At 43.6% G+C, this 27388-nt stretch overlaps 1 protein-coding gene across 2 annotated transcripts in view; it reads left to right on the top strand.

Moving 5' to 3' along the window:
* Window positions 1–27388, top strand: part of KCNH6 (potassium voltage-gated channel subfamily H member 6) — a 997202-nt gene that overhangs the window by 285699 nt on the left and 684115 nt on the right. For both annotated transcript variants that reach the window (XM_086923820.1, XM_086923821.1), the window contains exon 2: window positions 25901–26131. In XM_086923820.1, coding sequence (XP_086779946.1) covers window positions 25901–26131 — 231 coding nt within the window. The remainder of the gene's footprint in view (window positions 1–25900; window positions 26132–27388) is intronic.

Genomic DNA, 27388 nt, shown 5'->3' with positions numbered 1-27388 from the left:
TAAGGGGCCGATTCCGATTCGGGAAAAAAACGTCCGTCCGAATAGTATCCGGTGCCCTCTCCGTACGAATCATACACGTCCGTCCGAATCGCGTAGTACGGTCCGTATCGCGGAAATCCGTCCGAATCGTTGTGAACCGTACGAATTGCAAGGCTGAAACCGTACAGCACGGACCCTCACAGTGAACCGTATGATTCGTAAACATGCTGTACGACCCGACGAGTACGATCCGGAATGGGGTATGAGGACGCGATTCGTACGGTTCACGTCAGGTAAGGGCGATTCGTACGGACAACCACACAATCACATTCAAACCGTACGTTGGTACACCTCATGATCGCAGGGGTTCGGTGCGTACCCCTGCGATCATAGGGTGTACGCACTGTACCCCATGATCGCAGGGTGTACTCACCGTACACCCTGCGATCATGGGGTACGGTGCGTACACCCCATGATTGCAGGGGTACGCACTGTACCCCTGCAGACATGGGGTGTATGCACTGTACCTGGGGGGGGGGGGGGGGACGTTCCGTACCCGTTTCGAGGCGTACTCTGCTCCTCCCGACGTTTTGGGCTCCCATAAAAAAAACGTTGTACGGTGCATACCCGACACGAATCGTACTTGCTGGGTTGAGAAAACCTGCTTCGAACCGTACGGATGTCGCGTACAGAGGGTTCCAAAGGGAGAATCGCTCGGAGAATAGAGTTGTACGGTCTTTGTACGATTCGTACAGAGTCCTGCTCCTGGTACAAATCGTACTTCATCGTACGTATGGGGGAGGTTGCAGTGTACGATTCGTACGGGAAAAACGCTCCGTACAGCTATTCGGAGCGCATTTTCCCGAATCGGAATCGATCCCTAAATGTTCAGCCAACTGTGTCGGTACTTTGACATTTCGACCCCAAATATTATTAAGTTGAAATGTCTTCATCAGGACAAACTAATGATAGAATTGTAGATAGTAATGAAAAATGCCATTACTCTCCAAAACTACTTTATAACAATTGCATAGGAGGTTAGCATCTAATTGGACATCTCACCTTAGATCTGGACTCTAGATAACAAATGGCATGCTAATATTTAAATATGTAAAGCTGATTGTTGAAAAATTGTGTTTTTGTGTGTAAACAACAAAACATCAATGTACACGATAGAGTGTTGCATTTCAGCAAATTAATGAAAGTCACAATGTATGCACATCGCTGTGCATAGATGGTCATTTAACCTAACATCAAATGCTATTAAATATTACTTGGGGCATAGTAACTGAAAACATGAGTGTTGTAAAAACAAAATCTCACTCTGAGCATCTACCTTCATTTAATTGTGCTTCTAAAAGAAACAAAAACGGAAAATACCATATCAATTGACAGAAACGGGTTTTCCTGGGGAAAAATGGCTCCAGTGGACATCAAAAATGAGTGAAATGGAAAATAGCACTCACCAATCATGACGATCATGAACTATCTCTGAATAAATCAATTGTGGAGGCTCTGAAAAAAATATATAATATGAATTTGCCAAGAAAAAGTGTGTACACAATGTAATAATACCTTCAAGCCAAATAAAATCAGAATAAAATATGTTTAAAAAAAATGGCTCACGTTAGAGGACTTTTAGGAGCTTATAATCAAATTGAAAAAAAAGAAACATGGATTATATTAAAATGATGTGGGTCAAGTGAATGTAAAACCTTATATTATTCAAAAGGGCATGAATGAAAAGAACATTAAACAAAAAGAACTTTAGAAAAAGCAAGTGACCCATTCTGAATTATATGGTGATACTAGCAAGGACCATGACTGTAAATACAAAATTAGCAATAGATATGTATGTCATACAAAATCCAGACTGTAATGTTGAAAATTGATCCCATCCTTCAAGTTCATTCAGACCATGTTCTGTAGATTTGACCTAGTCTATCCAATTACTTCCATGGAATGTCAGAGTATTAGAAAATTGTCCTCTCTGTGATTTGGAAGTAATAAATGCCTCAACTTGCCAGATAAGATCCTTAATTGAATGCCTTTGTTTCCTGCAGTGCTCGGCCAATGGCTCCTCCACAATTCTACACTTGGTTCTGCTCAGATGTTGAAGGATTGAAGCTTTAGTCTTCTGCATGGTTGGCCCATATTGATGTAATTACAAGGGCGCCAGATCGCATAAATCAAACCACTGGTGTTATAGTTAGTAAATGTTTTCAAAATACATATTCACAAAGTTGTGTTGGTCTCCACACAGTATTTACAAGCACTACATTGCCCAGGCACGAAATTACCTTTCATAGGTGGAAAACCCCGCTGCAAATTAATAGTGGGTGGGATGTTAGTGGGTAGGCCAGCTCTAACGTCAACGTTAAAAGAAAACATAGGCTTCACAGGGGACTCCGAATCCTGTACAATGATCCATTGCTGGTAGTAGCTACCCAAAAGCAAAAAGTTCCATCTCAAATGCACCTGTGTTTACAATTGTACTCATTCACATAACCTGTGATCCTGCGATCTAGGACTAATACATTTCTACAGACAAGGCCCAATTTCATTACCCACAAAGTCCCTTCACGCTGTATTAGTAAATTTCCAAAATGAATACCAAATTTACCAATCTCCAATTTGTAATTTCCTTCTATTATTAATAATATGGCGATGCGATCTTTTATAGTTGACAGGGTTTGACAAACTAATACTTAGATTTAAAAAATACTCATAATCTAAATAAACACCTCTAATAAAGACAAACTCATTTGTATATTTATAATGTTTATCAAATAATGTGAAATAAATGCTCATCAGTACCAACATATAGCACAAATCATAGATCGTCACAAGGCAAACAACATTAGAAGAGAAAATGAGAAATATCAATGACAATGCATAAACGAGTGGAAAGGCGAAGAGGCAAAGGTTTCAGAGACAAAATACATTTGCAATTGATTATGTAAATTCAGAGTTCAGTCTTCACTAACCCAAATAGGAAAAGGAAATCTACTCTCTGGCCATGAGAGCAGCAAGGTCCCTCAAGCAGATTTGAAGAGGCAAAGACTAAATCAGGAAACAGCGAACAGGAACATGACAGCAAACCGACGACAACAACGGTCTCCCAAACAATCTGCCCAACAGTCTGAACCCACACGAGTCTGCTTAACCTCTTCCATGCTGATGACGGCCCCTGGCCATCATGCATCACGGTGCTCGTGTGCTGATGACGGCTGGGGGCCGTCATGAACACGCCCACTCAATAAAAGTGCCGCACAGGCGCAGAATCGCAGCCGCACCCAAGGGGTTAACCTCTCCCACCAGGAACCTCAATTATACCCTAAAACCCAAATGTCCAACCCACACTTGTATCAAACGATGGGTTATTCTACACTTGATTGGTTAAGGAAGGGGGTGTATTGTCACACCACTCTCGGCATGTCCATCTCACTAAATGTCCCAATGTTTTATTTATTCATCACGTCAGCTTCCACCCCAGGAAATATGATTCAAGCCACTATCAAAATGTACTCTTCCTTCATGCCGGTTATGTAGCAAACTTAGTTTATCATTTGTGCCACTCGTGCCTTTCCAGAGGAAGCGTTTCCTCCGATTGATAAATCAAATCGCCTTTTCATGCAAACTTCTTGGCAGGCACTCAGGATTCTTGAAAGACAATCCTTTTCCACTCCACTTTCCCCTTCGCTTTCGAATTATTATTTTTCAAACATTATTCTTCTATTCCATTAACCCCATAACTTCATGCAGAGTAGAAAACCATGCTTCTATGGAAAACAAACACAGGCATTATTACTCACTTGAAATGCTTTTTCACTACGCAACAACCCAATGATGCATCTATCCCTGCGCATCCCATGTTAAATATTATTTTTCCTAGTGCACTAAAAAGCAGCATTAGTCTTTTAATTTCGTTTTGCCCAAAAGCATTCGAGGTCTACTTCAGTACTTTAGTACACGCTTGCGCAGTAGCATTTTCCCTCATGTTAGTCCCCTTTACCCCATAATTTTCACCGCACACCATTAGTAAATGTTACTGAGGGTTCAATCAGAGCAGGTTTTATTTCACAAAAACCCTGCTCCACCACCTGTAAAGTGCTCTGATACCTTCGGGTCTAGCAGGCACTATATAAAACTGAAAAATAATAATAATTAGAACCCGTTTTGCATTTTTGCATTTATTGCTTCAGGTCTGTTACTTTTTTTGTTTTCTTCTAGCCTCATTTTTTGCATAATTTTATGACTTTATTGTTTTTGGTTTATCATTTCAGATTGCTTTTATCATGAATTTATCAATGTCCTGGTGCACTATGGTCTCCTTCTCAGGGTAATACAATATCAAAAGAAAATAAAACCACTCTCCAACTATAAGCATTTAGAGTATATTAGAAACAGAATTGTGATCTAGATGTACTAAGCATCTTAACAGTCACAAGCGCTCCGAGTCAGCATTTAATATGCTTTTCCTATTTTCTAATTCCATTACAGAAATACAAAAAACTTTTCCAACTCCTTAAATGGGGTCCCGAATGGGATACCAATTCGGTGTCCGGAAGGGGTGTGTACTGTATCAATATTTTGTGACTGAAATCTGGTAATAAAATGTTGATATTTTACCAATACTTTTGGGACCCCTTCCCTTTAGTGAATGTAAACTAAAAGTTTGTTCAAGAGGAGGCAGTGGTCCATAGAACCACTACAAACATTGTTTAAAGCAGCCCAGTTTCATTGCTGCGTTTAGCAAACAATTTGCTTTATCAAAAAAGCAGTCACCGACATGGTGGTCTGCTGGCCCCAGCAGGCCACCATACTTGTGATGGCCTTCAATCATAGTGACTCGCAGATTGTTACTTGCCTCATTAGTATGCATGAGGTAGGCTGGATTCTGATCCACTACGATTCAGATTTTTAAGAACAGATAAATTAGTACTTAGGTTGATTCTTAAAAGTCTTTATTGGTCGCAAATGGTAAAAAATTGCGACCAGTATTTTGCGGCCAGTATTTTACGGCCAGGAAATAGTACATACGGTCCGAAGTGTCTTAGTCAGATGACTAAAAAACAAAAAGGCATTTTAATGCTTAGGCGTACATGGTGAACTTAAAAGGAGTAAGCAAAAATATATAGAGATAGCACCATTTTCCAGTGTATTGATAAAACAGCAATAGGTGTGGCATAAAAAGAAGGTTATAACATGGGTTGACACACTAGGGACCTCCATCATCACAGGAGCAACAGCAGTATTTTGTCACCGTAGGCAAAGTATCTGTTTGGTTGTCACACCGCTTTTCCCTTGACCACGCAAAGGGTGTGCTGCCCGCCCGAAGACTCGTTCCATAATAGACCTGTGCTGTTATCGTTTTCTTTTTTTAGTTTTGGGGTTGCTGGCAGGGTGGGCGATGCTCTTCCGCCATAGCGGGGAGCCGCCGCTGTACATCAGGGCTGACTGACTATACGCTCAGCTGTATGCTTCCACTGAAAGAGAGTACTTTTTGCTTTATGAGAATGTTTATGCTCAGTACAATAGGAATGTGCTGGTTATGGCAGTAAGCCAATCATCAGGGCTGCAGGTCCGATATCTTTATTATGAAAAATTGTGATAAAAGCATTAAGCCTGACATACTCATTTTGAAACGCGTACGATGGCACCAAAGGATATTTAAGAGTTACTAATCTATATTAAATCCTACAGAAAAATATTTTATTACACAGAAGCTCACAGATTACTGCGGTAGGGAAGGGTTTTAGTGGTGGTTACGTCATCTGGCATACTGTGGAGGTAGAAGACTAGCACTGTGATAATCCTTGGTAGCCATCAAAGGAGAGCTAGTATTTTGTTTTACCAACTGTAATTGTGTATTTATTTGTAATTTTATGAATGAATGCCTGATGGTTGTCTTGTGGCAAAGCTTACACTCAATACAGTAGGTTTGAGACGGTTATTGTGATATGCTAGCAATAAAATCCAAAGGCCTAATTGATTCCCTGAGAAAAAGTATGTCCTACTCCATGGGTCTGATCTATTTATTGTGAAAAGTTACAGCAAGGAAGTAGGCCTAATTTATTTTCTATTAAAGGCTTATGCTAAAGCCAATTAGACTCGTTTGGATTGTAACCGACAGGCATTTTGTTACATGAACTCTCACAGATTTCCATTGTAAGCAAGGGTCTTTTCTGCTGGTCACCCCCCTGACAAACCTTGTGGATATAATCTTTTCAATATGATAACCCTTATAAGGCACTTTTGAGACAGATTGTATATCATTTGCCAACTTTAATGCTGTACCCATTGGTACATATTTTATAACTGTATACCTGATGGTTGCCAGTATTAGTTGATTGGGAAATGTTATGGTGAAATCCACAGGTTTGGCAATGCAGGTAGGCCTTACTTCCTTATTGTAAAACGTGTTAAAGTCTGCAGACTTTTACAGGTGGATTAATATCACACTGTGCTAAGCCTGTAGACAGGTATATTGTTATGTAGACACTCCCAGGCTAAAATGGTAGCCAAGGGGGTTGATTCTGGTGACCTACACAAAGAAACCGTTAGGATAGAACGTTTGAGCTATGGTAATCCTTATTAGACCCTCTTAAGTGGGGCCTTTGGGTAGTCTTCTTCTGACAGCCTGTATGAGTGTTATTTACATTTCCATACATGACAGCATACAAATTCATAGGGAAGGAAACCCTTTAACACTCCCTAAGAATTAGCTAACTTTAATGTTGAGAGCTACATTGAAGACTATTAACTGGCTCCAGGCTTATAATGGCTCAGGTATAAGCCTTCTGCACCAACATTCCAATGTTTGTCTTTCTGTTTCTCCCTTCTCAATTTCAAACATTCTGCGCTCTGTGTATGTTATGTTATAATAGAATTATAGCCTTTCGGCATCGAGCTATACCTGTTATTAAAGACCATTTCCCTCATTATGGGACCCGCCTGCCGCTCGGGCTTATAACTCGGGTTCAGGGCCTTTAACAGTTGGTATAGCCCTTGGCAGTGGGCTATAAGGCTATATTGATATCATATACTTCTCACTACCCTCTTTATTGTGATTACGTAGGGTCCTTTCCTCTGGCCTGCCGCTCGGGCTTATAACTCGGGTTCAGGGCCTTTAACAGTTGGTATAGCCCTTGGCAGTGGGCTATAAGGCTATATTGAAATCATATACTTCTCACTACCCTCTTTATTGTGATTACATAGGGTCCTTTCCTCTGGCATAGAAAGTCTAGTCCTTCTTGAACTCTCAATTGCACTGCACTGAAGCCCTAATTTAAAATGTAAAAGAAATACAAAAAAGAATTTACAATGCAACGGTCTCGTCTTTGTTAAAGTTAGAGCTATTGGCATTGCAGATGTGATTTTTTTCATTTATTGTTTTTTTTAAAAAAACAATAAATATATGGTATTGTCTTTTACAATGGCAATAGGTAAGCATTAGAGAGTAGTAGAGAGTAATAGCTTAATCTCTCGCAAATGCGAGACCTACTGCATTTGCACCCACATACACACAGCCACACACACACAGAACCCCACACACACACAGACCCACACACACACACAGACCCCCCCCCACACACACGCACACACACTGTGTCTCTTGCTGGCTACATAACCTTCAAGACCAAGAGCGCCCCTCCCCCGTCCCAAGACCGGCCTGCCCAGCATTGCAGATAGCACCGCCCGCCTCGGTCTCCGGGCCCAGTACTATAGTTGTCTACTGTCCCGGTCAGTCCTAAGCAACCTGCGACTTGTCGTTTAGCATATGTTATTATGACTCTGGGGTTTAAAGATTAGCCAAATGCCCGGAGCAGATGCGCTGACTCTTTTGTGGTTACAGGCAGCACAGGGTCTGCTGGTTATATAAATGTAAAAGCACCAACCACGTCGATACCCACTCTGGGGGTGGGGGGTTGGGGCACGCTGCTGGGATATGTGGTTATAGGATTAAACTGGGTACGAGTTACAAGACTATGGGAGAAGCACCCCCGTAGTGCTTTAACAAGCACAGGAAGGGGCGGTGCCTTGACACCAGGGCAGGAGAATCCTGGTGACAAGCATGGCAGCTGTGGCCCTGTGCAGTGCATGGACACGGGCCCCACTGTTTTTAGCAGCTGAAGGACTGACAAGCATCAGAGATTGCACAATGAACAGCCTGCAGCATTTTACACAATAAACAGCCTGCAGCATTTTACACAATAAACAGCCTGCAGCATTTTACACAATGAACAGCCTGCAGCATTTTACACAGTGCACACCTGCCCCATAACACACACACGCAGGCATGGTACACACTACACAAACCCGCTGCTTAATAAGAACCGGCTCAGGCACACACAAAATGCAATAAACACGAGCACAAAACATACCTCGCCAAATACGACGACATGTCCAGAGGGTATAAACCGTTTAGATAGCAGAATGGCCGCCCCCACATTAACCCACCCGCCCGTTGACTCTAGACTCATGCCCGTCTACAGGCGAGGGGGCGAGAAGGGGGCAGGCAGGTGGTAACATACCAGTTTCCGGGCTTCAGGTCTCTGCCCATCACCCTGTATCTATTAATAGAAGAAAACATGTAGGTACACGCATTGTGTAAGACCCCAAAACCGGCCAGTGTCAAACTACGGAAGTGTTCCGTCCTCCTCACCCCGAACCCTACTCGGTCGATGCAGCCTGCTTAGCACCCGGGGTTATAACCAGGTCCGGGCCAAGCACTGTGCCCTGTAGCTGCCCAGTGGTGGCCAGTGTTAGGAACAGTGAGCGTGCAGGAGTGGCACGCTCTGGAGGTCACAGTTACCACCGGCTAAGGACTGGTCAGAGCATTGGGGTGCCAAGATGGTAGACGCTGTGGTCACCATGATTTGCACATAGGGGATTGGGGTTTTTTCACTGCCCACTGCCCGGGGTCAGTTTTGAAGGTTGCACTGATGCAGTATACTCAGTCCAGTGGAGGCGACTAGCCGGCGCTGGTCACTCCTGTTGCCTCAAGTGTGTGTAAGGACAGTGCATCGGTGCCACATACCGTGATTGCCCGGGTGGGCACAGAGGGAGTGGAGGGTTCATCTTCCTGTGCATCACACAGAGCGGTTTGGTTCTAGCTGGTGTCAGACCGTGCCCTCCACTGCTTCCTTTTGTGCCCGCCGTGATTACCTGGTTGGGGTCTTCCCCCTGTGCTCCTGCAGTGCCTTGGTCAAAGGCTCAGCGTGCCAGGCTCCACAGGCGCCCCGGAGGGGACTCTTCTATCATGTCCGCGGTTCTCCGTCTCCTTTGAGCTCCTGGCGGGGTCAACTCCCCGAGGCTCCGGCGCCCCTCCATTTGTCGAGTGCGCCCGTCTTCGCCTCCGACGAGGGCAGTACGGGCGTTAGGAGAATGCAGGCAAGAAACATCGGAATATAAGGAAGACACCTCCCAACATCGGAATCACGCTGCCACTGAAAGAGACAAGGCCGGGAGTCCAGGAAGACACAGGAGCAGAGTTCTGACCACTGTAAGGAACAACTCCGGCTGAAGAACAAAGATGACATCCGCCAGCAGCAAACAAAGGACCCCGTCCCACCCCCGGTAAGAAAGGGAAAAGGCGCTTAGTAGAAGCAGGCAGAGCAAAGGAGCCAATATCGGACCCCACAGTATGTGCATATCGATGCCGGGCGAGTGAAAACAGAAGCAAAAGAGACGCACACACCGAACGGGGACAAGAAGACGGCGCAGGAGGAGGGCGGAGCCCGAGGGAGACTAGGTGCGGCTGGTGGTACAGAGACATCTACGAGCCAGCACTAGCCAGCGCCACAGTGGATCCCGCCCGAGAGACATGGTGTGGCTGGAGGCACACAAGGGAGGTATGGGCGGTAGCAACGAGAACGTGTGTGTAGCGGAGCGCGGGGGTTCGTCCGGGGTGACAACCAGCTGCGGCACAGAGAGCTTGATTCTCCCAGCGCTCTCCCAATAAAGAAAGTACACATATCGAGCGCTCGCCATTTGCTCTAAGACCCGTCCTTTTTAGACTGGGGGCGTGTTTTTAGACTTTCTTTCTGTTGATTGAATGAAAACGTCAAAGAGAAAAAGAAATTAAAAAACACACACCCCAATCCGAAAAAAGACGGGCTTAAATTGACAGACAAACCTCTTCTCCAATGGCTAGCCTCCATTTAGGAAGCCAGCCAATGGAGAAGAGGGGCGGGTTTAAGCTCCATACTAAGAAACATAAAATCTCGCCAGCGAGACTGCGCAAGCGCAGTCTATGGTAGCCAAGATCTAAAAACTAGTCAGAGCGTTTTTGACACTCACTGATCGTCAAAAATTTTACATTTTCCAGCTGTCAGCCTCCCAATGATCCTTTCAGTCTAATGCATCTCAATGACCATAAACTGCTGAGGGAATCTTCCAAAGGAGTCTTACTTTATACAATTAATGTAAAACTCCGATGGACTACCCAAGGTGATCTGACACTTACGTTCATTTAAAAAGATGAAGTGCAGACGAGGCACCTTAACCTACTGTCGCCCAATCCTCCTTCTCCGCCAGCTCCAGCCATTAACAGGGGCCAGGGCTATGGCTAATAGTGGATAAAGACAGCAACATGTTCCTTCTGACCCTCTGTGCTTAAAGCACAAGCGGGGGTTTAAGAGCGGCCCTGCAAGAAACGTGCCACGGTCCTTTCCTCACAGGAAAGGGGCTCATGCAAGCACACACTTGTTTTTTGTAGCATAGCGCTTTTTACGATTGTAACACTCTAAAAAAAACTGTTAATAATAATATCACCCACCTCAGTGGTACTTATATTTAGCACTCTGCAGGGACAAAGGCTAAGTAGGACACACAAAAAGATTCGAATCTGTAGTCTTTGAGCTGCCTGCAGATTGGTATATGATGAGCTTTAACCCACAGCCTTATCTAATATTGAGGGCCCAATGTATCAGCTGGTGAGGCAGCTCAGTGGCTTATGGCACACGCTGCACTGATCTAAATGCAATCAGCAGACACCAACTTGCACCATTGATAATATTGCTCAGGTGGTTAAATAATCTTCCGATGTGCACAGATGTAATCTGTGGGTCACAGGTTTGAAGCCAAGTAGGGTCTAAGGCTTGGATTCCATTGATTCATGGATTATTTCAGAGAATCAGGTGTAACAGTCAAATTGCAAGTACCAGTTGTTGCAAGATAGCACAGCGGGTTATGCAGCCACGGCAAATACCTACGTGAAATGCACATGAGATATGCTTTAATCCCTGTATGACTAACTCAAACTGTATTCTTCAGTGGGAAACAAAATGATGTTGGCTGGCAATTAAGATCCATTATTCAGGGCACAGAACCAACTAAGTCTGTGTTTTGTGCTATATAGATGGCCACTAGTAATCTGATTGTTCACCTAGACCTATAATACGCTACATAGAGCATGAATTTAGTTTTCATGTTGTTTTCCCTGTGTGTCACTCTTTACAGGTACACAAAAGAGAGAAAATATTCAGCAATTTCAGCTACCTTTCATTCCTATAAATCCTTTTGTCTTATACGACCTCATATTTTTTAATGAGGACACACTATGATGTAATCGGGGAGTGGTTTACCATCAGGACACGTCTCATATACTCATTAAGTCCTCATATTATGGTTTACCACAAGACCCTATCTCATGCACATTATGATTAGGGCTCCCGATTTTATGGTATTTATTTCTTTAACATTTTCGTCTGTATTTATCCATATTTATTGTTTGTCCATTTTATTTGTATTTTTCCATATTTATTTTGTGTTTTGCGTATAAATGAAGTTGAAAAATTGTACATTTCCATATTTATTTGACGCGCACTCATACTTTGATGTCTGTCGTGTTTTTGCTATTTAAGCTGTCGAATATTGGAGAACAATACATCCACTGGTAAATACTAGCATTATAGCATAAATGTATGTTGACCTATGCCGTTATTTAAATACATTTCATGCTGTTTTTTAATTACCATGCTGTGCATGTGCTCAAATGCTGGCCTATAATTCATCAAAGACACGGAGAGTCACTTTAAAGGAGCACATTTTTCTGTATTTATCTACTTTAAAAAATAAATGCAGGCAGAAAACACATTGTTTCTGTCTGTATTTAACTGTAAAATCCGTAAAAACTGAAAACAGGGAGCCTTAATTATGATGTCATTATGTGAAGGTTTACCATCAGGATATACCCCCATGGAGGCTACGCAGTCAGCATATTCTGGTTTACCGTAAGGACACATATTATGATTAAAGATGAGTGTAGTGTTCTAATTAAGTGGAATGACTAATAGGAATGTTGGGATAAGATTCCTTTCCATTTCATTCGGTAGGGACGGTTGGAGTGGGCCGATGGTTTTTATGAAGGTGGTTGTTTAAGCTGTCTTCTTAAAGATTAAGGGGGTCATTAGGATGGCGGGCGGACTTAGTCCGCCCGCCATCCTATCGGTTATTGGGACCGCCCGCCATAAAGGCGGGGGCCTGTGGGGGGTATTAGGATGCGCCCGCCACTGTGGTGGGCGCATCCTGCATTTTTAGCATTGTGGCGGGCGGTGCTCTCAGCACCCCTGCCACAATGCCAAAAATGCACCTATGCATTTGCATAAACAAAGCGGCAGGCACCGCACGGTGCCTGCCGCTCGGTGCCTGCCGCTTTGTTTATGCAAATGCCCCCCGTGTGCACCCCCACTTCTCCTTCACTCTGGGGACCCGCAGGGGGCCCCCAAAGTGAAGACCGCATGCCTTTCCGTGGCGGCATCACTAATATTGCTGCCGGTGTCTATTTGACACGCCACCATATTAGACCTTTTCCGCCAGGTCGCAAGGCGACCGGGGCCGAAAAGCGGCGGACGGTCTTTCCGTCCGCCGCAGTCCCCTCCGCCATATTAGTATGGTGAGGCTGGTGGGCGGATTGCCCCTGCCAGGCCAGCGGTGGCTACCGCCAGCCTGGCGGGGCAATCCGCCCGCCATACTAATGGGCCCCTAAGTCTTCTACCTCCCACTACGTGTCCAGAGTTGTTACTACATGAATTGGTGATAAACGGGATCCGTGTTATATTGTATTCTGCTGGCCTGTATTGTCGGTGACAGGCACACCTATGTTACACTGTATCCTACTGGCCTGCAGTGTCGGTGACAGGCACACCTGTTCTACACTGTATTTTGTTGGTCATTGGAATTTCTTCCATTTATTTGTTTAAAAAATATATATATATAATATATATTTTTTTAAATGTATTTTATTTATAAATATTTAAATTTTTTTGTCTACAGTGGCATACGTTTCGTGTATTATTGCTACTATGGCCAACATTTCAGCACCGACACATTTTTTGCAAGTGGCAGGAGAGTCAAAAATGGAATGGGAACTATGGTATCCTATGTTTTTATCCTATGTAGAAATACTTGAAGAAGAAGATTGTTCTGCAAAAAGTAAATTAGCCTTGCTAAAGCATTGTCCGGGTGGTGCAGGTTTTGAAGGAATTTAATAATCTTCCACCAGTTGAGGGTGCAGGTTTTTTTTCGAAGTTGCAATCAAACAAATGAGTGCCGTGTATGGAAGGAAAATTAACATTGAGAGCACCACTTTTGAAGGTGCTAGACGGCGGTAGATGCGACCCCTCCTCTAGGTACAATGCAGGGTAGAATATGGAGTCCCCTCTGTGGATGCAATGCTGCTGCGAGATCCCCATGACGTGGGACCACATCTCCACTTTTAAAAGCACTTGACGGTGGTAGATGTGGCGCCTCTTCCTGGTACAATGCAGGGTGGGCTATGGAGTCCCCTTGTTGGTGAAGTGCTGCTGCACGTTGTCCGCGCTTTGAGAGCAGAGCACTGCTTTTGAAGGCGCTTGATGGCAGGAGATGCAGCCATTTTTCCTGGTACAATGCAGGATGGGATATGGAGTGCCCCCGTTGGAGAAGTAGTGCTGTGAGGTCCCCTCGTAATCTATAATAGGAGGTTATATAGGTGGTCAAGCAGGCCATTTTCAGACAAGTGGCAAATGTCAAAATTATCCGGAGCGGTTTTGGACTTAATGTCCTATTTTGAAATAGAATATTGGACACTGTGATAAAAAATGACTATATTTATGAACAGCCTCCGTCTGATGATTACATAAGATATACATATCTATACAAATGATGTATGGGGGCATGGCCTCGGAAGATGGCTGCTGGAAGCTGGAGCTCCGTAGGGAACCCTAACTTCATCCACCCGAGCAGCACTCCGCTGCCTTATTCTGCCACCTAAACCAATGATTCCTCAACCGGAATACAGACGGATCTCCTGGAGCTGAATTCCGTCCTTCTCCGTACTTCCATCGCGGAGATATCTGTTCTGACGGCAGTTTGACCGATCCTGGGCTAGCTGGTCCCAAGCTAAGCAGAACAACTGAGGTGCAATACCTTCGCTCTCAACTGAGCAGCAGACCTCCTAAGAGATTGACGGCAGAGGCTCAGTTAGAAGCCTGCGATAGCTTGGGGACGCTCAAAGCGCGGAATGGAGACAACACTGATCCCCTGTGAGTCCCGCCCGCCATTTCCACCACTCACCGCAAGTTCGAAGACACTGAGCAGGGTCATCTGTAACTTCACCGGAAGCCCTGGGAGGCTAGATGATTAGCCCGGGAAGTCTCGGGCTCTTGACCATGTCCTCCTTTAGTCCTTATGGGCAAGGCATTTGCAGCGAGTGCCTACTTTGTTCCTGCGCCGGATGCCAAAATGGAACCCGCACTCGATCATCGGCAGTGGTCAAAGCTACATCCAAGGGAGACCCCCTGCCCCCTTCCTTAGCGTAAAGGCAGCAAAATGTGTTTTGATACTACAACTACTGCCCTGCCCCTCTGTACCTTGTTTAGCTATATAAATAATGCGAGTAAGACTCTAAAGTTGTCCCGCCTTTCCTGCTAATGGTGGCTGTTTCTCCCTCTGGCGGTTATCACTCGACATCACGCTCTCTCCCTAAAGACATGCGGACCCTGGCTCTGATCATCATGCTGATCTTCTGCTTAGTTTGCACCCCCTTTCATCCGGATTATAGAAAATTGTGGGGATCCTCTGAATTCGTACATCAAAGACTCATCCCCCCTGCCTGACCTCAAGATGGTCGCCTCTGTCATTGACTCTATAAACTCTCCATCAACAGCTGAAACCCAGCCATTTTGACTGATGCCCGGTGGAACTACCTCGCGAGCTAAAGGGGAGAGAGCTATGGATTCCCCTCTTGGCCATCACCTACCCAGCCGGTCCTTGGGCAAACTCCAGACCTCTCCAGACCTTATCTCCCTCCTCCCCTTCACCCTACCCCCACTGCTCTACTCTTCTCTTCTTCCCAGCTAAGTACCCCTGCCCTCACCCATCCTTGCTCATAGTTCCCACCCTGTTTATCCACTGGACTTTCTTATGTGAACTTTCCCTTGTCAGTCGAGACCTAGCTATTCGAGTGATGCCCAATGGAGCTACCTTGTTTAGCTTAAGGGGAGACGGGCTGTGGATTCCCTCCTCGAACGTCAACTACACACTGGGTCTTTGGGCTGACTGCCCTTCGTCTCTCCTGCCGTCTTTTCCCTCATCCTTCCCTTCACACTTCCCCCTTCACCCCTCCTTCCTACTTCTCTCACCTTTCTTTCCTCTTTCAATGTGTTGCTTAATTTTGACGTAATGTGTAATTGTTATCATTTTCTGAAACATTGTGTAACTGAATGTAAAGCGCTCTGATGCCTACAGGTCTAGCCAGCGCTATGAAAAACTCATTAAATAAATAAAATAAATAAATTGTGATGGAAAAGTTCAAATTCTATTTACTCGCTCAGAAGGAAGAGTAGTCTATAGAAGACTATCTGCACTACGTACCTTGGCAGGGTCTTGTGCTTTTGAAACTATCACTTATGAACAAGTGCTAAGAGACTAAATAATGATGAAGACTAAGAGCAAAAAAGATTTAAAAAAGATTGTGGTCGGGTACTGAATCTTCTTTAAGTGCGGTAGTCAACATAGCAAATGGTATTGAACAATCTGAGAAATTTTTACGCGAAATCAGAAGTCAAAGTGTCAAAGTTCAAGATATTGGACCTGAAGTTTCAGTAGTAAGGACTCGAACAGGTCTGAAGAAGAATCAGTTTATTCCTGTCAAGAAAGACGTTGATGTGAAAAGATGTATTAACAGATTTTATGGGAAGAAAAACACTATAACGTGTTACAGGTGTGGCAGTTTAAACCACTTAGGAAGTTTCAAAGGGTGTCCTGCGTGGGACAAATTCTGTGTCAAATGAAAAAAAGAGGTCATTTTGGTAAAGTGTGCATATTATTTCAAAGGGTCAATCATATCACATATGATGAAGATGAAGCACCTACTAAAGTCAACTCTTTATTGTGTGTTGGTGATGTCAAATGCATAGGTTTTCCCAGATGTAGAGTGGTAATTGATGGCAAATCAGTATTTATGATGGTTGACTCATGTGCTTGGTACGGTATTATTGGTAAGAGTTTGTTTAACGAGCTCTGGGGTGAGAAGAAATTATTTCCACCTGATATTAAACCTGGTGGGTACTCGGGTCACAAAATTGACTTGGAAGTGTATATGTGGGCAGATTTGGATTTTAACCACATGGATGCTCCACATTTTCCTCTGCTGTGCTGGGCCATAATGTTAATGGGTGTGGTGAGCACACAAGAGGTGTACCTCATGACGAGCTGAGCTTGTCATGAGCATCGAAGGGGTTAAGGGAAGAACTAGAGGTAAGGTACACGTGGTAACTAAGGGTGTGTCTATTTTAGGATGGCCTCATCAACAAGAAAGGTGTATAAGATTAGATCCCAATGCTACCCCTCCTGTTTATGTTGTTACAGTCAACAGTGAAGAGTTTGTGAGTGGGATTAAGGAAATGTTTCCAAAACGTTTTGATGAAACTCTGGGGAAATATGTACATTTTAAACATAAAATTATACTTAAAGATGAGGATATACCTATAAGGCATAGTTTAAGAAATGTACCTTTGGCATATCGGGACAAACTTAAAGTCATGTCAGATGATTTAGTTAAGAAGAGAATAATTAAGCCCATAGAATCTTCACCCTGAGTGTCTCTGATTGTGTTGTCCCTTAAAGGTACAGGGGATCCCCGCCTTTGTGTGGATTAATGTAGCTTAAATAAGGAGATCTGGATTGACAAACATCCTCTTCCCAATATACATGAATCAATATCTACGTTATCTGGTGCCTCTGTTTTCTCCACTATTGATTTAGCTAGCGCATACCACAAAGTAGAATTGCACGAGGAATCTAAACGTTTAACAGCTTTTGTGACACCAGAAGGCATGCTCCAATTCTTGCTAATGCGTTTGTTCTAGCAAGCGCTGCATCTGTTTTTCAGCGGTTAATGAAGGCAGTTTTGGATGGTAGTAAGGGAGCAATTACCTTCCAAGATGATATTTTAATTTTTGGGAGAACGTTTGATGAACATGGCAAGAACTTGAAAGATGTATTGAAAGGAGTGCAAGATAAAGGGTTGACTTTGAAATTTTCAAAATGTAACTTCAGACAGAACAAAGTTGAGTATTTAGGACATGAAAGTTCTAGTGAAGGCATTAGGCTCAAACTCAACCATATGCAGAGCATATCTAAGGCACCTGCACCGGTGACTAAAGAACAATTGTTGACGTTCTTAGGGTTGACTGAATTCTATTGTAAATTTGTACTGGATTATTCTATGAAAGTTCATAAATTACAACAGTTATTGTAAAAAGTGCTACATTTGACTAGGGGAAAGATCAACAGCTAGCATGTGATGTTCCGAGACAGAAGATAGTTTGTGCATCATTCTTAAAATCAAATGTGGTTGGCAGGAAATGTATTGTATCTGTAGATGCCAGTAGTGTGGGATTGGGCGCTGTGCTCATGCAGAAGGATGGTACTGGTGAATTGGTGGTGTCATATGCTTCAAGAAAACTGCATGGCTCTGAGTGCATTTACTACACTATTTAGAAGGAATTACTAGCTTGTACATGGGGGTCTCAACACTTTCGTCAGTTTTTATGGGGAACCAGATTTCAGTTAAGAAATGATCATAAGCCTTTAATTAATATGCTAGCAGCTGGTGGGGGGGAGAATATTATCAGTTCCCATAGCAAGACTGGTCACTAAATTACAGAAGTACCAATGTGTGGTTGAATATGTTCAGAGTCGTACCAATGTTCACGCAGATTGTATGTCACGTTTACCTTTATTGGATGTTACTGAGATCAAGGATATGGAGAAATGTGTTGTGGCTTATACCATGGATGATGTAAATAGAGGCTGGGTGGAGGAACATTCCACTGAAATCATTTCTGAAGAGAAATGGAAAGAAGCTATGCCAGAAGATTGTATTTTGAGTGAAGTTCAGAAGTTTTTGCTGAAAGGTTGGCCGGATGAAAGGAAGTTGATTGGGGAATTGGCTTAATTTTTCAAAATTAGTGGGGAGCTTATGTGTTTGCATGGCATTGTTATGAGAGGAGACAAAATGGTTCCACCACAGAAATTTAGGGAGGTGATTTGTGCTCGGGCTCATGAAGGTCATATGGGAATGTCCACTACTAAAAGAAGGATAAGAGAATTCTACTGGTGGCCTGGTATTGATGGCATGGTTGACAAATTGGTTAGGGAATGTGCTCCTTGTGCGAAGAATGACGTCTGTCAAACCGTTATTCGTTGATACAATTTTAAAACCCGAGCAACACTGGCAAAAATAAATATACATATCAATAACAACACTCTCTTTGAAGGAGTAAGATTTCTTTTCTTCTCTTTTATTGTTGCAATTTCATGTTTTCTTCGAATTTAATCAATTCTCAATCCTTTCCAGCCACAGGGTAACCAACATAGAAATTCTTGCCACAGTCCAGAAAAAGAAAGATTCTCAGCCAATGGAAAGCCAAAAGATAGGGAGACGGTGGCAGCATCTCCCAGACCCGCTGCTGTGCTCGAGAGTGTCCTTCAGTTAGAACAACAGCTGGTAAATTTAGGGGGCTGCGAGAAGCGCTAATACGAGCGCAAAACGAGCGGAACGTTTTCTTATTGCTAGTTCCATTTTTAAATTGTATATTGTATTTTTAACATAGGCAGACTCGTGTAATCCATTCAAACAGCTTTCTCTCCCTCTAATATCCTGGGCTCGATCTTACCGCCTACCCGCCTCGGTCCGACCCGGCAACAGTGCCGTTGTGCGGAGGGCGGACAGGCAAGAGCCAGGCAGACAGCACTTCCGGTTTCCCGGAGCTGAGGTCAGCGCTCTAGTGGCTGCCTCACTCCGGGCTATTTAGCCACGCCCTTCCCATAAGCGCGCAGCGGTTGCGCGCAGGGGGCGCCTTCGAGCGCGCCTAAGAAGCGCCGAAGAAAAGCCCGTCTGCACCCGTCCGCGACAGGACGGGGCGAGGGGCGATGGACCCTGGTCCTACCTCACAAACCGTCACCGGTAAGGATTCCCAATCCCTTCATTATTCATCCCTAATTTTACGTAGTCTTAGACCCTCCACATGTTGTAATACAGTCATACCTTGGCATCGCATTGAGGCTGCCTACTCCTGCCCTCAATGTCGACGCCTATCCAACAACAACGTGTCCCCCCCAGACCCTCATACCTCTGTCAAGGGTTTGAAAAGTTTTTTACTAAATGTACGTTCCTTACCTAAACACCAGCATCAGGTCTGGGACTTAATACACTCTATCCAACCGGACATATGTTTCCTTGTGGAAACCTGGCTAAAACCCCACACTATCACAGCCATTGCAATGGGGATTCCCTCTGGGTATAAGATTAAACACCTAGACAGAGACATTAAAACCGGAGGCGGTTTAGCAATTATATATAGGGACCATATACAATGCACTATTATTGAACAACACTCAAACGCACAATTAGAAACCATGCTTTTTAAAATTCACTTAACTAATCTTCTCACCTGGAAAGGGGCCCTGGTTTATCGACCCCCGGGAGCTGATCCTAATTTTGCACTCACTCTTCAAGAAATTTTAGCCCCACATATAAAATCTAAAGAAGATTTTTTGCTTCTAGGTGATTTTAATATACACGTTGACCAGCCAATGTTGACCGAATCCACGGCTCTAATCACAGATTTATTGAATCTGGGCTTGGAATTAAAAAATCATGGACCTACTCATATAGGAGGACACATGCTTGACCTTATTTTCTCTAATTCCACCAAAATAAACTGTTCCCTGGCTACAAGCATATCGTGGACTGACCACTCTATGTTGGAATTCACACTACCAACCCCTGCGAAACCCATAAAGAATGCCCTTTCCTCCCCCTCTTGGAGACGTCAATGGCACAAAGTTAATGCCAATACGGCTCAAGAGGCATGGACAGATCCGATTTTTTTGGAATCTGATACAGCAGACATTGCTTTAGCCAAGCTGAATGAATCTATCAAAAAAACCATCGACACTATTGCTCCTCTAAAAAGACATAAACAACATCCAGTGTCAAAACAAGAAAAATGGTATACAAAAGAATTGAGAGCAGAGAAACAAAAATGTAGACGTATTGAGAAAGCCTGGAGGAAAACTAAAACTGAAAACAATCGACTGATCTTTCTAAAGGCCCAATCAGAATACTACAAAAATATAAAGTCAGCGAGGAAACTACAATTGACACAACAAATAGCAGAAGCAGGCAACAGCCCTAAAGAACTCTTTAATATCCTGCAAAACTTTATAAAACCTACGGCTTGTGAAAGTTCAGATGACTTCTCACAGGATCTGTGCGACAAAGTCTCGCTGTTTTTCGAGGATAAAATCAACATTATCTATGAAAAAATATTAGCCGCCAACAATTCCAGCAAACATCAAACTAAAATCTGCCCCACCACAACCCCCGTTTTAGACAATAAACCTTCTTTGACGTCTTTTCCCTCCATTACTCACACAGAGCTTCTTACTCTCTGTAACCATATAAAAACAGGATCCCCCAATGATCTTGTACCAGCTAAAATGATTGGTCCTTTGATCCCTTTATTAGGTCCCCATATACTCGAAATGGTAAACATTTCCCTCAGAACAGGCCAGGTCCCTGCAGATTGGAAAAAGGCAGTGGTGAACCCGATAAGAAAGAAGGCATCATCTCCCTAGACAGACCTATCCAACCTTCGTCCCATCTCTCTCCTACCTTACCTGGGCAAGATCACGGAGAAGCACGTGAACACCTATCTCTCTCAACATCTTGAAGCGACGGAAGGCCTGGACCATTCTCAATCTGGGTTCAGGCCGAACCACAGCATAGAATCAGCACTTCAAACAGTGACCAACAACATCAAAATGGCACTGGATGATGGTTGCTCTATGATTCTGGTGCTGTTGGACCTTTCCGCCGCTTTTGATACGGTGTCTCACAAGGTGCTTCTCCATCGCCTAAAGGATGTGGGAATAGAGGGAGAGGCTTTGGCATGGTTGGATAGTTTCCTGTCCGGGCGCTCCCAAGAGGTTAGGCTAGGCTCCCACAAATCCACCCACAGGGAGCTCAATAAGGGGGTGCCGCAGGGCTCTTGTCTGAGCCCCACACTTTTCAACATATATGTGGCCCCCCTTGCCAACCTAGCAAGATCTTTCTGGTTCACCCCTGTATCGTACGCTGACGACACCCAACTTCTTTTTCCCTTTAAAACTCTTACACCTGCAATAAAAAAATCTTTTGCAGATGGCATGAGAGCCATTGCAGACTGGATGTCATCAAACTGTCTGCAGTGTAATGTCGGGAAAACCGAAGTTATGTTGTTCTGTCAAGCGATGACACACTGGTCATCAGACTGGTGGCCTCTGGAACTAGGTCCTGTTCCCACCCCCAAAAGTAAGGTCAAGAACTTGGGAGTATTATTTGACCAACAACTCACTTTCAAGGACCACGTCAATCAAGTAGCCGGCACCTGTTTCCGGGCTATAGGGATGCTAAGACGTGTTTTTCCCTATCTCCCGGATCACCACAGAAAAACTCTGGTGCAGGCTCTTGTTATCAGTAGGGTCGACTATTGCAATGGATTGCTCCACGGAGCCAATGAGGAGCAACTCAAGAAATTGCAGGTCATTCAAAATACTGCCGCAAGGATCGTCATGAATGCTCCACCCAGGACACCATCCTGCCCCCTACTGTCTCAGCTTCACTGGCTTCCTGTGAAGAAGCGAGTTCAGTTCAAGATTCTGTGTATTATACACAAGAGCCGAATGGGGATGGGCCCTAAGTATTTCACAGACATTTTTCAGCCCTACATCCCAGGACGCTCTTTGCGCTCCAGCAACCAGCAATTACTCAAAATACCCAGAATTAAGAAAACCAGACAAGGTGGCCGTGCACTGGCCCACACCGGACCTACCCTATGGAACTCACTGCCGTCGGAACTGAGGTCAATCACCAACCACATGATGTTTAGAAAAAACTTAAACACCAATCTGTTTCCCAGCTATTAATTGTCATTCTATCTCTGGACACATTTTTACTCTCATTTCCATCTGCAGTCATAGCGCGGAGATACCCCTTCGGGGGTCTAGTCTGGCGCTTTATAAGCATATAAAATAAATAAAATAAATAAAAATAAAGATCTTGCCAACACATGTTTCGTCAGGCTTATATGCCAACAGACTTCTTCAGAGCTAAAATAGATAATAAATAGCCTTTAACAATATCTTCAACTGACCATTGATTCAGCATCAAAACTCATATGGCTGTTCGGTGATGTTCAAGCAAGAACTAACAAAAAAGATAAAAGAAAAATAAAGAAAAAGGTCCATTCACCAAGTGAATAAAGAAGATACTAGCAAAAAGGCAGGTAACTGCACACAAAAGAACTATAGTGCTCTAAAAAAGTAAAAGAAAAAAGGAAAGAGAAAAAGTACAAATGCCCAAGTGTAGAAGAACTGTAAAATATATGGAACAAGAAGGAGCCTTAATTGAGCTCCAAGGCACTAACACCTTAAGAACTTGTCAATACATAAGAAACAACAAGGAAACTTACCAAAGATACGTGTATTACATGGACGTAACAGAGCAATACAATAAATAGTCCATCAGCCATTCGCCTAGACTAATTTGAATTCCTAAATAAAAAGGCAAAATTATTACTTGGCCAGTACATTACGCATATTATACTCCAAAAAAGCAGACATGTGTTATATTGTCTCAAAATATTTATACCAAGCCAACAGTGCTGCCAATTTCTGCACCAGCTAGAACATGAGAAACCAATGCTACACAGCACTTCAATATTTCTATATCGTCAAATCAGAGTGGTGATGTTTAAAGATCAAAAAGGAGCAAGCAGTCTTCAATGTCTCCGATATATATTTATTAAGACTCATGACAAACTGCAAAGAAAAACGTAGATTAAATATAAATACCGGGTTGGGGGTTTCATAAGTAAAAAGGTCAGACAATAATATATATTTTAGTTAAAGATAGTGCACAATCAACATTAAGGCAAACTCCCAAGTATACAAAATAGGCGGGCCATCCAGCACTCAGGCGGTTAGGTGGCAGAGATACAATACCTATCTGATTTTACAACTGCTGGAGGTGGTTGTATTCTTACCTTTGAGCATTAGCTGGTTTATAAGATCAAGAGAAACTGCACACTAATCTGCGCATTTATCCCCTACTGCCAATCGTTGTAAATCGTTATTCGTTGATGTTACTCCTATTGAATATGCTCGCGCCCATGGAGGAAATTAGGAATTGACAATATTGGGACCATTTGGAACACATCATGGCAAGGATGTGTATGCTTTTGTGCTCGTGGATTACTTTTAAAAGTGGCCTGAGCTGAAAATAGTGGAAAAGATTACTTCTGAACAGGTAGTTGAGTTTTGGATGATATTTTTTGTCATGAAGTATTACCTGAGGAACTTATTTCCAACAATGGTCCACAATTTGTAAGCAAGGAACTAGAATTGTTCCTTAAAAGATGTCTAATTATCATCCTCAATCTAAGGGTCATTAAGGAATCTATTCAGCAGTCTATTAAGAGTGTTATGTTGTGGAGGAAAGCTTTAAGGATGACTTTGTTGACATATTGTACGTCACCGAATTCTGTTACAGGGTTGTCCCTGTTTGAGATGTTGTGAAGTAGGAAAACAAGGTTCTAATCATATGCCCTGGTGATTGAAAGAGAAAAATTTGTATGACACTGTTATGGATTTTACTAAACTCACACAAAGAAAACCGGATGATCTACTTAAAGTCGAAAAAATGTGTGTGTGTGTGTAGGGAGGTATATATGGGCAATGGACAATTCGTCTTGTAAGACGAATTGTCCATTGCCCATATATACCTCCCTACACACACACACATTTTTAGACTTTAAGTAGATTGTCCAGTTTTCCTTGTGTGAGTTTAGAGATAGTGGAGAAAGACCGTAGATGAAATTACTCTGCAGGTTACCCCCATTGTGATAATATGGATTTTACTAAAGTCAGGGAGTGTGTTAAGGGGTATCAGGAGAAGATGAGGGGTGATGGTTCTAAGAATCAGCTTAAGTAGTCGAAATTGAGAGTAGGGTACATAGTCCGTGTTAAAATGGGTGAATTGTTAAACAAGAAGTGGTCTAAATGGTCTGATCGTGTGAGAGTGGTTGAGGTTTCTAGTAAGGCTGTGAAAGTAGAAGGTGGGAAAATATGGAATTTTAGACATATTTCTGTGTGTGAATTTCAAGAAGAAAGGAAGGCACATGCCAGTACTAGTGATGGATGCACTGAAGTCTTGAAGCCCAATGAGGATTATCAATGGAGTGCTGGTTTATGGGACACGCATGATGGTTTGAATGTTCCAGGTATTGGTGAATCTGATGTTAGTGGTAACAGGACAGTTGCTGAGCACGGCTCTGCTCCAACCACCGGTTTGGGTAATCAAGAGGAACAATGTGATAATCAACATGTGGATGAAGATCAAGTGGTGGAAGTGAGAAAATGTTCCAGTGTTAAGCATTTGCCCATGAAATTTTAAGATTTTGCTCAGTTTTAATTGAGTTAATTGTGAATTTATTTTCTATGTATTATATGTTCACTATCATTTTGTATATAGTTACTTATTATGCTTCAGTTTTTTGTAATGTTTTTTTTGTGGGGTTTTTAAAGGGGGAAGGTGTGTAGTGTTCTAGTTAATTGGAATGTCTAATAGGAATATTGGGATAAGATTCCTTTTGGGCCATTCGGTACCGACGGTTGGAATTGAACAATGGTTTCTATGAAGGTGTTTGTTTATGCTATCTTCTTGAAGATTAAATCTTCTTCTGCCACCCACTACGTGTCCAGAGATGTTCCTACAATATGGCCGCATTTCATATTAATGTCCTTAAATGTTGTTTTATCAATAGTACACACCTCATGCATGCCACGATGTCATCGTCCCATCATTGCCATTACCACATTCTCATGCAGGTTATGATTTCATGATATTATGGTTTATGGGAGCATCAACATATCAACACTATGACGTCATTTTGCAACCATGGGTGGGAGAAAAAGAAAACTGGCTAGTCAGGCCTGATACTGGAGCTGGCTCACTAGGCAAGCAAGTGCAAAGAGCCAGGAGACCTTCGACAGGAAGTTTAGTTGACGTTAAACATTGATGAAATGAGGATATGTGAGTGGTAAGAGAGGGAACAGTTTAAAGTCTAGGTACCTTTCTATTTGTAGAATTGCTGTTTTGGCAATATTGCAATGTATGGCTTTGCCAAAGGTTATAAGATGTGATCTCTGCTTCCTCCTGATTAAAGGTGTCCTTTTGTTCAATGAAAAGAGTGTCTGTGGTCGTTCCGCCCCTAAAATGTTCATGGCTTTCCAAAAAGAGAAATACACGATGCACACTAATTTATCTTCAGGACTTTGTGTTCGTTGTCCCTACTAAGTTTCTCTTCATTTTCTGTCACTGCAGGCCGCAAATTCCTTATTGCCAATGCCCAGATGGAGAACTGCGCCATTATCTACTGCAACGATGGCTTCTGCGACATGTTCGGCTTCTCACGGGTGGAGGTCATGCAACAGCCCTGCACCTGCGACTTCCTGGCGGGGCCCGAGACGACCAACAACTCCATCGCCCAGCTGACCGAGGCGCTGCTGGGCTCTGAGGAGCGGAAACTGGAGATCCTCTACTACCGGAAGGAAGGTAAGATGGCGGGCTGCGTCACAGCGTCGCCACCAATGCACAGCGAGAGCACGCTCACGTCACTGAAAGTCACCCCAGAATTCTTTGCTATAAAAATTAACGCAGGCAGCCCTAATGGACTGTGTTAGGTCTGTAGTGGTTTAATGTCCCAGTGACGAACTAGGGTCCAGTCTCCCAATCACAACACCTTTTCAGATACAGACATTTAAATAATGGTCTTTACAAATAAATATATATATTTACTAATATAATATCAATATTTTGGACCATAATGTTTCTCTAGTCGAGATTTTGGTACTTTACATCATAAGTAGGTAAAGTCATTATTTTTTATGTTGAAATTTTGACATGAACACTGCTGCTCCAGGATAGTTTTTGCGGTTGGTGTTCTGACATACAGCCGGCCCCTACTTCAGTTGTTGAAGAATTAATGAGCCTTCTTTGTCAAAAATATACTTTGGGCAGAATGGTGGCATTGGTGCGAGGGACTTTGGGGGTTTCATTGTCCTCTGGTCCTATCATCCCCGCCCATCACTGTGGGCCACGTTCTGGAGCCAGCTACGTCACTTACATGCATGGGCTGTCAGACTTTTGCAGAGCTTCCGTTGGTGCATCAAATACACGTGGCTGTTTTCCCTGTCATTTTTCGTCTCTTCAATCTGAAGATGTTTCTGGGTCATCTTCCCCAGTCAAAAATCAGATGTGGCCGTTCACCCTTTAACTGGCGCTGTCAAAGGAGGTCACATCTGTGCCACCAGTTCAGCCGAATTGTCCTGGGCAGGTGAACTAGAAAGAAAGCACTCTGGGCTTGTGACTGGCAGATGACTGCTTTAGAGGGTTTTGCGTCTTTCTTTGCTGTAGGAGTAAGTCTGAGTAGGTGTGGGTAATCCTCTGAATATCTACGTATAACATTTCAATCAATCAATCAATCATTGAATTTATATAGCGCACTACTTACCCAAAGGGTCTCAAGGCGCTTGGGGTGGGGGGGGTGGGGGGGGGGGGGGGGGGGATCTGCTACTGCTCGAACAACCAGGTCTTGAGTTGCTTCCTGAAGGCGAGGTGGTCCTGGGTCAGGCGGAGGTGGGTGGGGAGGGAGTTCCAAGTCTTGGCGGCGAGGTAGGAGAAGGACCGTCCCCCTGTGGTGGTTCTTCGGATGCGGGGGACGGCGGCGAGGGCGTGGCCGGTCGATCGAAGCTGGCGTTTGGGAGCGTAGAAGTTGAGGCGGCTGTTGAGGTATCCTGGGCCTTGGCTGTG

Source organism: Lissotriton vulgaris, chromosome 5 (assembly GCF_964263255.1).
Source record: "Lissotriton vulgaris chromosome 5, aLisVul1.2, whole genome shotgun sequence".
NCBI lineage: Eukaryota > Metazoa > Chordata > Amphibia > Caudata > Salamandridae > Lissotriton > Lissotriton vulgaris.
This window is presented reverse-complemented; position numbering and strand designations above follow the sequence as displayed.